This window comes from Aquila chrysaetos, chromosome 20 (assembly GCF_900496995.4).
Source record: "Aquila chrysaetos chrysaetos chromosome 20, bAquChr1.4, whole genome shotgun sequence".
Taxonomy (NCBI): domain Eukaryota; kingdom Metazoa; phylum Chordata; class Aves; order Accipitriformes; family Accipitridae; genus Aquila; species Aquila chrysaetos.
This window is the reverse complement of record NC_044023.1, coordinates 9944915-9958806: the sequence shown is the minus strand read 5'-3', so window position 1 is coordinate 9958806 and position 13892 is coordinate 9944915. Positions and strand designations below refer to the sequence as shown.

At 34.9% G+C, this 13892-nt stretch overlaps 1 protein-coding gene across 12 annotated transcripts in view; it reads left to right on the top strand.

The window, feature by feature from the left end:
• Positions 1-13892, top strand: part of ERC2 (ELKS/RAB6-interacting/CAST family member 2) — a 534400-nt gene that overhangs the window by 254527 nt on the left and 265981 nt on the right. For all 12 annotated transcript variants that reach the window (XR_003920743.2, XR_003920742.2, XR_003920751.2 and 9 more), the window contains one exon: positions 4801-4936. Coding sequence is in view for 1 of the 12 variants with exons in the window: in XM_029996089.2 (XP_029851949.1) it covers positions 4801-4936 (136 nt within the window). In the remaining 11 variants the exon portion in view is untranslated. The remainder of the gene's footprint in view (positions 1-4800; positions 4937-13892) is intronic.

The window sequence follows — 13892 nt, the reverse complement described above, 5'->3', positions numbered from 1 at the left end:
ATCTAGGTTTAAAAAAATTAATAAACTCAGTTTAATGTACAGTAAGGTAGTTTCTAGAGAAGTATGTTACTTTATCTAATCTTTTTCTCTTCATTAGGAATGAATGTCTAATGTACTAGAAGAATCAAATTTTATTTAGAATTTTTTCTTGAATGTGGTGTTCTTCATCTCTTCTTTATTAACTTCCAGTATCATTGTCATCTAGTATTTATGTGGCTTGGGTGTTTGCTGGATACTGCTTCTCTATATTGAATGATCAAATGAGTTGGAAGATGCCCATGAAGTCCTTCAGTTTGTAACTATATAAAGAACAGGGCTCCTTCTCTCTTTTCTCTCTTCTTTTCTCTCTTCTTTTCTCTCTTCTTTTCTCTCTTCTTTTCTCTCTTCTTTTCTCTCTTCTTTTCTCTCTTCTTTTCTCTCTTCTTTTCTCTCTTCTTTTCTCTCTTCTTTTCTCTCTTCTTTTCTCTCTTCTTTTCTCTCTTCTTTTCTCTCTTCTTTTCTCTCTTCTTTTCTCTCTTCTTTTCTCTCTTCTTTTCTCTCTTCTTTTCTCTCTTCTTTTCTCTCTTCTTTTCTCTCTTCTTTTCTCTCTTCTTTTCTCTCTTCTTTTCTCTCTTCTTTTCTCTCTCCTCTCTTTTCTCTTCTCCCCTCTCCCCTTCCCCCGCTGACATTCTAGCTCTATTTTGAAGACAGCTTAGCTCCACTCTGAATTCTTTTTTTGTCCATAGATGAAGCTGCTAGATATTTTATGACAATTGCTGACTGGCTACAACCATAGGAACACAAACAGAAATTTAAATTTGTTATCTGAAAAAGTGTCTTTAACCAGCCATTTTAATGTTTGGCCAAGATTAAGCATTGTGTAAAGTGTTAGTCATCTACACTGCTTTTTAGACTGCTTTTTTGCTTCCTATCATGAGCTGAGAACATCATTTCTTTAAGCCCAATGTGGTGTTGGCACCACTTCAGTGCACTCTGGGCTTAGGTGCTTTAGAACGAGTTTGAAGACTGGCTTTCCAGTTATGTGAAGTTAGTAAAATTACAAACACAGCATAGTATTCTATAACTAGTTTGAGGTGACTGTAACTCCTAGTTCAGTGGTTAAAGAAATTAGCTCACTATAAGATAATAGATACCCAACTGCAAAATGAACTATAACAATGTGGAAAATCAGAAAGCTGTGAATTTCATCTTACTGCTTTGGGCAGTTAGGCTATCAAAGACAGACTACTTTTGCCTATATTTTAGTACCAGAATATGATTAATGTGTGATGCTAAGATCAGTTCTACTGTCCAGACCCCTGCAGCATACATTCCAGATTTTGAAGACATATATCTTAAACAGTAAAGTTTTATTTATTTTATTCTGTCTAATGAATTTTGTGGTCTTTCAGCTTTAAATTGAAACAGTGTAGCAGAACACATGAAACTAATTCCTCGTGATAAAGAATAATGTAGACTCAACTATGCATATCAGCATAGCTACTAGTAAATTATGTGGGTATTTTATATCCTCTGTGGTAATGGCATGTGATGTTTTGTGCTGACTGTGTACTGTTCCCAAATATTTTCTATTTCTTGTGCATAATTTTTACTTATCCTAATCTTCTATTTTATTCAAAAGCATTTTAAAAACAGAGCCATGTGAAAAAATACCAGAGCAAGCATAGTCAAAAAATACACTAGATCAAGGATTATATTTGATATATTTCCTGTTAAAAAAAAAAAAAAATTAAAAAAAAAAGGTGGGGAATATGTTCTTGTATTTATTTCCTGTATTGAGCTCCTCCTGTACCTTTAATGCAGGCGTAAAAGAAAACTAGTCAGCTAGGCTTTTTAACTGTAGCATTTTCTTTTCATTTCCATAGGCATGTAGTCAGTTGTGGAAGAAAGAGAGGCTACCACACAGCTTTCTTTTATTTCCTTCTCTTCTAGACTTTGCATATCACAGGCACCAGATGTTTTCCTTTGCAGCTTTACCATGTTCTACTTTTCAATGTGGCATTAGACAGAAAGTGAAATGGGAAGGGTGATGAAAGAAGCAGTTAGCATTGGCATAACATTGAACTTCTTAGAGATTAAATATAAATTAATTTATCATTTACTGAGCATTGGATTGGAAACCATTTTATATTTTAACAGCACAAAGTCATATTACACCACCAAAATTTCTGCCAAATACTACATTTATATATGAAGTTGTGAAAGTCATTTTTTCTAATATTAATTTTGGTTTTATGGTGATTAGGTCTATGCAACATGGACCCATGAAAGAGAACTGGTTTTCACTTGGAGCTGCACAGAGCATCTCATGTATAGTTGAATACTTGATTTAGAAAGACAAAGGGCATCACTCTAAAATTCTTGAGGCAATTTAGCAAAAAATAAATAGCTCAGTAGCTAAACCCATTATATTCTTTAAGACCTAGAAGCAATTTTAAACTGGAACATACAATTTCTGGTTGTTTTTTTATTAATCTGTCAGTGTAACTTTGACAGAAATATCCCTGCTGGTTTTAGCACTGTCATATTACTTGCTTATTATTGGTTAGCTGTGGCAGAGCATTGTGTTTTTCAGAAAATTAACGCTATGATAAAATATTGGTGATTTATGCTATACTCCCAGGCCTATTGAGGTAGATCTCATGTAGGCAGGTTTCTTCTGACCATCGTGTAGTGTATTTTTTTTATTCTCAAGTGAACTTAATTTGGGCATTTAAACATGATGCCAGAAATCTACCAAGAGAGAGCTGTAGTGCTGTACTGATGCTCTCTTTGAGCTGGGGAAAAGGTGTTGTTTCTTAGGAGTCTTGTAATTTTGCTGAAGTTATGTCTAAAGGGGAGAGAGCCTTAGGTGTATAGTTTATTAGAACTTTATCTGGGTATCTGGGTGCTATAAAAAATATTTGAGATTATTTAAGGAAGATACAGGCTAAGGTCTCAAAGTCTTTAGCATTGCAAAATGCTAACTCCTGACTAGAGTTGGTTCAACCTGGAGAAGCTCAGCTGTTCATCTTCTAGTCACTGTTTTGTGTAATATAGAAATGATTGTACTGAAAAAAAAATACATTTAGAAAGGATGGCTTTAGATTTTTTTTTTTTTTTTTTCTGAAACTGGTCTATTTTCTGGTAACAATGTCTTGTTGGGGGTTCTTTTACCTTTATGGTATGTACAATCTTCACAAATTTTATTTCTAACATTAAAAAATGAGTACAAAAGACAAATGCTGTAAACAGATGATCAGTTAGGCTAATCTATCTTTTTGTGCCTTAACAGGCTGATTCAAACTCTTGAACACAACGATAGGATAAATCTGTTTTTCAAATAGAGGAATTCATATTTGTCTTTTTAAAAAATTATCTCTGAGCTTGATGTAGATTCTTTTAAAAAGCAAAGATTTTTATTTTAATTAGTTGTACCCACTTTTATTTTTCTAGGTAAGTTGAAGTTACTTTTTTTAGTAATAATAGATTAGCTTTTCTGTTATGTATTGTACTTACAAACTTGTATATGAAGTGTCTTCTAAGAATTTTTAATACCATGGCAACATTTTTTGATTAGACCTTCATTGTAAAGTTTTCAGTATAAATAATAGTGAAAAAAACAGTGGTAGGACAAAGAAACCAGTGATAGAAGTAAATATAAAATGACCTGGTTTCTTTAGCATAATAAAATCAGTGCAAGAAATATATTCTATAACTTTTTTTTTTTTTTTCACTGAAAGTTCTAATGTGGAAGCAACATAGACATTTTCAGTGATCCTTTTGGGCATTGAATAATATTCTCTTCATTTGCCAAAATAGGATTAGTGAGTAGATCTCAGTAGGAATTTGCACATGACTTTATTTTTAAATAGATAAAAGGGAGTGAATTCCTTAAAGTCAAAGAAAGTTGGGAAAATAATATCTAAGAATCCAAGCAGGTAGAAAGCATTACTGCAAGGATATTTTTTTCAGTGCCTGCCAGGCAAAATTAGCTTGCCTTCTTTCTTAAGGGGATGTATGCTAAGTATCAGCATCAGAAACGCTTCTGGTAACTTAATGAATAAGATCCACAGCAAAATATAATTGAACATAGAAACAATTTAATTTTTTTTTTTTACTTGAGTACAGTCTTAAGAAAAGAAAATATATAATGGTGGTAAAGGTTGTTTCATTTTCATTAGAAGTTACTCATAAATCTATTTGTTGATAATCTTTGTAGAAAGAAGTCTTATTATTAAAAAAGATAGAAATGTAATGTTTTTGTTATGTACAAAGCTATTTGTAAAGGCATCCTTCATTCTTCGTGGCATATTTATGACCTGACCTTCTACCCCATCTCACTTTAATCCTCAGAAACATATTTATAGTCCAGGTTTTCAAAAATAGAATTTCACAACATAGATTAGTCATCACCTTCCCCTTCTGCTTCCTTTGAAATTAATACTACATAAAGCACCCATTAAAATTGTTCCCGAACGCACTGAGTGTGTAAGGATTGTTGGATAATATCACTGTATTACAACAACAATTTTTCTCTGTGATGCTTAGAACAGGTATGAGTATTCATGAGCAAATGAAAAAGAAAAAATCTTGTAGGCTCAAATAATTGCTTTACCATTTTATAATCTGATGGTATTAAAGCTATTTTTATATGCCATCTTGAAAACAAGATGAGGTTTAATTGTTTACATCTGATACTTGGAATACTTGTATCTGTTGGAGAATTGATGTCCTGTGTCATAGTCACAAGTTAATTTATAGAGAAAAAGAAGTGATTGCAGTCATTAACACTAATGCATATGTGTATACAATTCTTAGACATATGAAGGACCAAAACAAGAAGGTTGCCAATCTGAAGCACAATCAGCAAATGGAGAAAAAGAAGAATGCACAGTTGTTGGAAGAAGTTCGTAGGCGAGAGGACAATATGACTGACAACTCTCAACATTTACAAGTGAGTTTATTTTTCAATTGTGTTTTAAAACCATCAAAGATAGTACACTTCTGTTTCACTGTGTGTCTTCCAGGATGTATAATGAATCTCTTCCCACAAAGAGCTGATGGCTCTCTCCTTTCCTACCAGAGGATGCACTACTGATTTCAGTTGCATCCATGAAATATTTACTATTTAGGGTGAGGAAAAAACAATAGAATTTGAAGCCCTCTCCTCACAAGGACTGTATTTTACTTATTTAAAAGCAAGTAAGTCATTAGAGCTTGTTTTGAGGAGAGTCAGAAAATAGAAGGATAATTATCCTTTCTGGATTCTATTCCTATGCTATTCACAGCATTATATCCACAAGCCATAGTGAGGTTATATAGTGTGGTTATGAATGTTCAGCATGTTTGAATATTACATAGTAGTGTGCTGTGATTTTTTTTTTTTTTTTAAATTTTATTTTTTTTTTACTGGGCAGACCATTTAATATCTGGGTGATTAGCTCTGTAAAATACAATTTTGTTTTTCAAGAGCATTCAATTGCATAGCAGAAATTCTGCCGTATTTTCCAGTGTGGAGATTGAATGCAACAACATTTGAGACCCATGAGCCCCTTCCTGTTCTATGTTTCTAGAGGTAGCTCTTCACATTAAATTGCACTGTCTGGGAGTGAAATTCTGTATCAGCAGGGATATCATCATCTGGTCGCATACTCAGATCATTTAACGAGTGAGATTTGATCTTACTAACTCACTGTACATGCATATGTAGTGTATTAAAAGGGTGAGGATAGATTGTCTAACAGGGTAGTGGTGAATTTAGAATCCTTACCAAAGATCATTTTTACCTTATGTACTTAGATGTAGCATAGAGGAGCACTGGAGACAGCTATAGCTGTTTTATTTGACAGATCTCTTAAAGTCATTACTGCACAGTTACTACATCAGCAACTCTTTTCTTATGGTTGGAAAGAAAAGGATCTATATCTCTTTTTTTTTTTAATTTAAGATAGACTTTGAACCTTGTTCTAGGAGAATTTCTACAGTTTGTAAGTTACTGAGTTCAGGCACCAAGATTTGAAAGATAATTAGCTGATCTGGTTAAATGATACATTACATACTAGGGAATTTGTATTAAAGGCCACAAAACAAGTTTGATGCTGGAGTGCTCTGAGATCTGACCATGAAAAACTATGAAGAGAAGTACTGATTTCTGTCAACACATCAATGTCTCCATAGCCAGTATTTATGGGGAAGTTTAATTTACAGTGCAAAATATCAATTTTGCCTTGATCTGGTTAATATAATGGGTTTCTGGAAAATTTCCAATAGGTGGAATTTGACCCTCACATGCTTCATATGGTACTGTGTTTCGCATGTGTACCTACATGCAAAATGGAGAAATTAACACCACACCTCTCTTCAGGCTTGTGTTGGTGAAACTCTATGTCAGAATCAAGTTCAGGAAATGATACATTATTTATGCATCTGTATAGTATTATGTATACTTTATAACCTTGGTCATTACATACTGATTGCATCACCGTGCATTCTACTACATGTGATATAGTACTAAAACCTTGTGAAGTATGTGGTCTCACAATATGATGTATCAAAATTAAATTGCAGCGTTGAGCAGCTACTTGTAATTAATGTGGTTCAGTAAAGAGAATATATTAGAACTTTTATTTTTTCAGTATTATTTTGGAAAACTATCAGAGTGGTGTGATCACTAGGGAACAGAAGTCATTCCTAGGGTCTTTGATGTAACTGCTATACTGGACCTTTCAAGTCATGTCATGAGAATGGGTCTACTAAATGGAAGCAGTATGGGTGAATAGCCTGAATTTAGAAAGAAAAAACCTTGTCTGGTGTATAGCTCATCTGTGCTGTTCTCCTGCTATAAAGCATTTACACGCTTAGAATGGTTTATGAAAACCAGTTAACTAAGAACTGTTATTCCTCCGTTACTATGCCTTAAAAAATTAATATTTTAATATTGTATGCTTCAACATATTACTTTCAGTAATGTATGTGTGTATGTGTTGTGGCCCATCCTACACTTGCTGAGTTGCTGGCAAAGTGAAAAAGAGAGGATCCCAGCTGCTTGTGCCTGTCAGGAGGTGCTTTGCATTCCCCAGCTCTTCCTCCAGTAGCTGCAAGAACAGGAGGAAGCGCGTATTGGTTGTCTGTGCTGCTGGCATGCTGGTACAGCTAATCCTGCCTTCTCCGGCATAAGCAAAACAGGCAATCTGCTGCTCTCATCAGTTTGCTGCCATAACTAGTTGTTGTATTTCCTGTGTCTACAATGTTTCCTCATTTCCTTGGTTTATTTCTTCCCACGTCTTTCTTAATGTTGACTGTTGTGTTCATGCAGGGCTGGATGTATTCTCTCATTGCAGTTTGCTTCTTTAGTGAATTTGACTGTCACTGCGTGGATCATGGAGGAGGCAAATCCACCTGAATGAAAATGGCTTGTTTGACTTTACAGATTGAGCCATAAAATACCTGGAGATGTGCAGTTGCGGATCGAAGGTTGACTCTCGCAGCACTATCGTGTTCAAGTAAATCCCTAAGGAGACATAGTGAATGTAGAGGGATGGAGAAAAGCAGCCCAACTTGATGAACATCTGGCAGCTTTTTCCTTCCCCAGCAGAGTTGTTTTGGTCTAGCAGGTACAGGAGACAGATACCATTTCACTGCTTCAAGGGACCCTTTCCAAAATGGGCTTGATAACAAGTGTGCTTGTATGATTGCTTCTTTCATAAGATTAAGGAAGGTGGGGTAGTGGTAGTATCTGGGGCTTTTTTTCTTGTGAGGTAGAGGAATTGTTCTTCTCTGTAGAAGTTTTGAAAACGAATCACGAAATTCATTATTCCGGTAAAAGCTCATGATACTACTTCTACATCTAATGGAAACATGTCCCTGCCTCACATATTAGGAGCTTGAGATTTCCCTATCATTGCAAGATTTGGGGAGCTTTTGATACTTAAACGCCATAGTGAATCTTGTAAGTAAAGCAAAGTTTGGCATTGAGTAGTGGAGGTAACATGACTCTGATGTGCATTTATTCTGGTGATAGGAGAGTCTCTTGATTTAAAGTTTTTCACTGGTATGGTTTATTTGTTTTATATGTGTAAGGTAGTTAAAAATATTAGGTGAGAGCATCAAGTCTTGTTCTTATATGAATCTGATAAGCAGGTGGTTGACTGGTTAAAAAGCCAGACAAACTCTAAAGCTCCAGTCATTTTGGTATACAAAGGAATTTTTTTCATAAGAGTTGTTTAAAAAAACCTTTCCTTCTCCGTGGAGTTGTTTAAAGAGCAAGTATCTCTTCAAATGCAAGTTTTTCCTTTTAAAAAATTTGATCAAGAGCACTGGTGGATGCAGTTACAGTTTTGATTGGCCTGTATGACTTGTTATTTCAGGGTGATTTTGGTATGAGGCTTTTGTACCTGGTCACATAAAACTATTTAATGTATTTGGCATAAGATAAACGTTTGCTCGCGTAATATTTAACCACAAATGCCTGGGGGCAGGGATGGAACACACCTGCTTTCTGCAGGTCTGAGTATGCAGCTACATTTGTGAGTGTTCTAGATTTGAACTTATTTAGGGATGTGTTTCAAACCATACATATAATGCAGTATGTAACAGGTAAATTTATTTTCCTTCCTAAGGAGCCAAGGGTACAATACTTTCCCCAGGAAGCAAAATATAAACTGAACTTCTTCTAGTGATGTGAACAGATACAGAATTCAAATTGGGATGTAAGAGTTGACTAAATGAATAATCTGACAGAGTAGAATACTTGATCACTCTTGACACTAAATTTTTTTTATAAATAATATATAGAGTTAATAAAATGTAATAGTAGTGATCTAAAGAATTAAGTAAGGCAGGATCTGTGGGGAGACGCATGATGTGGGATATATGAAATAGTTTGAAAAACAAGTTTCTGGGAGTACTATGCATCTGCTAATTAAAAATAAAATTAACTGGTATTTCAATAAATACTGAATTAACATCTTAGTAAACCATAGGAATCTCACCACCTTTTCTTCTTACTGTTTAGAATCCCTTCTACTATGTTTAGTAGAATCACCCTATGTTTATAGGCATTTATAACACATAGTGCTTGTGTCTATAGTGTACTTGTTACATTTGTGAATGATGTATTGAGCTGTTAGGGTAAAGTATATCCTAAAATTCTCTGGCCTGATGTAATGATTGTATTTGTTGGCTAGCTGTGATAAGCTCAGCTGAGAATTGAAGAGCAATTAGACTAGTCAAATTACACTTACTCCAGCCAAGTCTCAATCCCTTTTGCAGAAGTACTGGAAAAGATGTAATAAGAAAGCTAGTATAATTGTCCATGGACCATTCAGGGAGTCATTCAGGGCAAACTGAAGCAATCAGTTGAAGTGCCATCCATTTCGCACAGCTCAAGTAGGGACTGAAGCTCTACCCATTTATCTGTCCACTTGCTTTCTGGTAGGTTGGAAGAAGTTCAGAAGTCTGTAGTTTCTTTGAAGCTTCAATACTATGTAATACTTCCTGAGGCTTGTAGCATTGTGTATATTCATGACACTTTGCACTATCTTTTCAGATAAAAGCCTCTCAAAGCTGATTCATATCCTAACATCAGTGCTTACAGGTCAAGTTTGAGTCTCTGATGGCCCCATCTCACAGCACTCCAGGGCCACTGCTGTAACGGAGAGTGCCCTGGGGTGCCTGGGGAGGGAATTCACTTTGGTGTCCCTCAGCTATCAGCTATAATTGTGAGTGATGCTTCAGGTGTGGTTTTGGGGCGTTATTTGGATCACTGTAAAATTGGAAACATCAGGGAGCCAGACTTCAGATTAATTCTGGGGAATGAAGAATAGTTGTGAGGTTTTCTGCTTTTTCCTTCCACAAATCAAGGGCAGACCTGTGCAAATCTTGCCAGACATGATGGTCATATATTACATAAAGCATCACAGCAGGAGAGCAGTCCCTTGCACACTTTATCATGAAAATGTTTGAGAATGGTGTATCTAACATGCCTTCATTTTTCTCTCTTTTTTTGTCTGTCTTAAAAAGATAAGCCTTTCTGAGAAATGCTGAGCTAAGAAATATACAGGTATCTTGTCATGAAGTTGTGCATAATTCCTCAGTCTCTTTGCAGGATCTTGACAAGTTATAGATGCGAGACATTTATTTCCTGAGATGTGTTTTTCTTGATTCTTGTATGAAACATGTTTGTTCCAGTAACACTGTTACCTCAATAGAATTGGGAAAGAAAACATTTGCATAACATTGAGAACTTGGGTTTGGTTTTAATTCTGATTTTCAAACCTGCTGTAATAACAACAACAACAACAAAGTCCTTTCTTTTCTCTAGAGTAAACATTAAGAATGTGCATGTAATAATATTCCCATATGTCTCATCACATAGCTTCAAAGGAAATTACATGTCCAGTTTTGTCCGATTATACTTTTCATAATTGTAAAGAATCAATTTAATAAGTGAATCAAACCTTATGGAATCATATCTGTACTAAGTTCAGAAACACTTCTCTGTGGAAACTTTATGTAAACTGTCCAACGCACACGTGTCAAAAGAGAGGTACAAGGATGAGCCTGAAAACAAAGTGAAAAATTTTAATACCCTATTCTGCTCTGATCTACACAGCTTCTGTGTGTTTCTGCCTTTTCTTCTGGTTTATCTGCTGGATAAGTTTTTGACTCTCCTCATGTCTTAAATGCATGGTTTATTTGTCACAGTTCTCTTTTAGGTAGCTTGGATTTTCTCTGGGCAGTAATCCACATGCTGAAAAGAGATATTTCACTAAAAAAATTGTTTTTGAGTGAGACAATGTGTTCTCATTGATTTCAAATATCATATACAGGGAGCTTGATCAATGCTCTAAGCCTGAAGTACTGTGAAACAGATTGTGTATACATGTACATTTTCCAGGTGTAAATATCTTGCTTTTCAAATGGAGTCCAGCATGTCAGCCTTGGTTTGTCACTGGACATACTGAGGCAAGGCAAGAATTCTAGTTTTTCAGTGGTTTTGTACTGGCTGGAAATTTATTCTTAGGTAATGAATAAAACATGATCAGGAGAAAGTCCTATCAAAAGAGATAGGAACACTGAGTAGTAAGTATTACTGCTGTCTGATTCTTGCCATGTGAATAGCTGTGATATCTTACTCACTAAAAATAGCTCCCAAGAGATTTCACAGCTAGTCAGCGTGAATCCTCAAACTCAGATTTGTTTCTTTATTTTTGTGTGCTTCAGCATATAATTTTCATCTCCATAATAGTTCTAGAAATAGAAAATATACTGAAGACATAGCACATTGCCGTATGTTATGTCTGTGTCTTTTAAAATAAAATAGAAGCATGGCCAAAACAAGGGGTATGCGTGACATTAATTTATTATGATTTTTCTCTTAATGCAGTGTATTTCCTACTGCATTGTCTCAAAAACTTTGAAACTATAATATCAATAAAAAGAGGAAGCTAGGGAATGAGATGAAGTCTTGCAAATAAAAATGAACAGAACAGTGTACTCAGTTCAGAGACAGAGGAAACAGTCGTGACTGTTACATAGACAGGCATTAGTGTACGTATCTGACATAAGGCAGGAGAGAATTCATTGGATAAACACACAGCTTTATATTTATTAGTGCTGAAATACAAATGCAGTGAGAAACCTCAACCTTTTCAGAGGTTAAAATCATGAGTTATTGTATTAAAAGTGAATTCTAGTTTAAGCATGCATCCAAAGGTGGAACTTTACCTCTCTGGAAGGCTTTAATAATTTTGAGTGTTTAGGAGATTCTGTATGTTTCTGTCTTCAGAAGACTGGTCATTTTGTGGGGTAGGATAGGGATTTTGCCTTTTACACCATTCTTCTCCGATTTCCACAACGTGCATGCATGAAACGCACATTGTGGTCTGGCTCTGATGAGTAGAGTTGCTCCCTACCTCTCATTCAGTTGTGGGCAGAGGATAAGGGGAAATAGATTACCACTCTTGCTTTTCTTTTCTCAATATTATGAGCAATCAGAACACACAGATGAGATATGATGGAGATAGACTTTCGGAAATATGTACAGAGGCAAGAGAAAGGATAAGGTATGGCCTGCAATGCTTGTGAAGATCTTAACTTTTGCTAAGATTTCTGCTATCAGATAGAATATTTTGAAACAAAAGCTGGGTCTTTCGCAAGTCTGTGTAAGAGTCAGCTGCAACAAATCTTTCAGTCTTTGTGTAAGTTAATAAAGAATCATAAGGTTTTGGAACCAGTTCAGTTGACAAATTCAGAAGATTAGGTAAGCTACAGCTAGAATGAAGTTCTCCCTTTAAAGCTCCCATGGACTTGTTTGTGGAAAATACAGAAAAGAAACTTATTTTTATTGTGGTTGTAGTGAGTTAAAAACTTATTTTACCAGAACTTTTCTAAAATTAAAGCAGAAGCTTAATGATGCACCTGACATTTAAGATCAAAGACTGTGATGGTCTTGTGTTGTAGATGTCCTATTTAATATTGTAGCCCATGCAGAAATATTTTCAAAAACAACCTTATTTCCAAAGTTTCACACTAAACTTTAAATTTTTTTGACTGGATACATTTGTTCAAGCTGTTGCAAATACTTTTTAGCAAGTGAGTTAATTCCAAGTGTAAGTGAGCAATTTTTGGCTAAGTTTGTATATAGTCTATTACATTAACGAACTAACATACAAAGAAGTGTAAAAGTCAATATTTTATGCTAGTTTTCTGTAACACATCTACAGAATTCTCTTCAATTTATTGCTTGAAAACTAAAATCTGTTCTTGTATGCTTCTGTTTTCAAACTATTGGTTCCTTGGGGACTGTAAAGTTTTGTCTTTGAGTGGTTAAGCTGAAGTTCGGTCAATTTGTAGGAAAATTAGTGTTCTTGTACATATCAAATAGTTTTACCCTTGTTTATAAAGCGAGAGTTATGTACTAGCAAATGGAGAGAACCTAGCACAGTAGATTACAAAATTGTGTGCATTAGTGATATGTTCATGGGTACTTCCTTTGGCATTTCTGTTTAATTATAGCTGGATTTTGCTGTTTCTCTAATTATAGCTGGATTTTGCCAAGATAGAGTGTATCCCATAACTACAACCTCAAAAATGTCCAGCCTTCAGCAAAATGTATAGCTTATTATAAATTTCACACAGTTCAGGGAACTTTTTTCTCTTGTGAATATCTAGGAAAAAGGCAGGAATTGCACTTCCTTAAAGCAGTAATTTTCATGTAGCTGAACATGAATTTTTAATAGACATTTTTAAAAAGTAAGGTTAACAAAACTCTCTTTTCTGTGACACATTGATAACCAATCTATAAAAAAATATCTTTGAGTGGAGACTCAGGCAACGGGTAATAGAAAAAATGAATAAGGCTGTGATGATGTAGTGCAATAAATTAAAAAATGATTACCAGATTAGAAGTGCATACTTACAAAAATCTGACTAATCATTTCAAACACATGTAAGACTATTGAAGACACAGCTAGTGTACTTATCTTCAGATTTCTAACCTAATATAAGTATAAATTGAGATTGTAAACATGGATGGACATTTAGGAGTTTTCCTTCCTTGGCCTGTGGAAATTCCGTAAGTTGTGGATAAATTCCATATGTGTTGCTGAAATGTGTGTTGAACTTCAGCCAGTAGTTTAAGATTATGTTGAAGAAAATATTTCTAAAAGGTTTCAGATGAAGAAAAGTATTTGAGAGTCTGCAGAGGGCAGGAAGGTTGATTGGTAGGTCTGAGGATCAATACCAGAAGTGGTTTTTTTCTTTGGGGTTTTACTTTGACATTTGTTTTCATTGTGCGGTGTAATCCCCAGAAGCCAAAACTACTCTTGTTATAAAATGTCCCTATAGACAATCTGTGGAAATCTCACTTGAAGATCAGTTTCTACTAGACTCACAGTCTCTTAAATCTT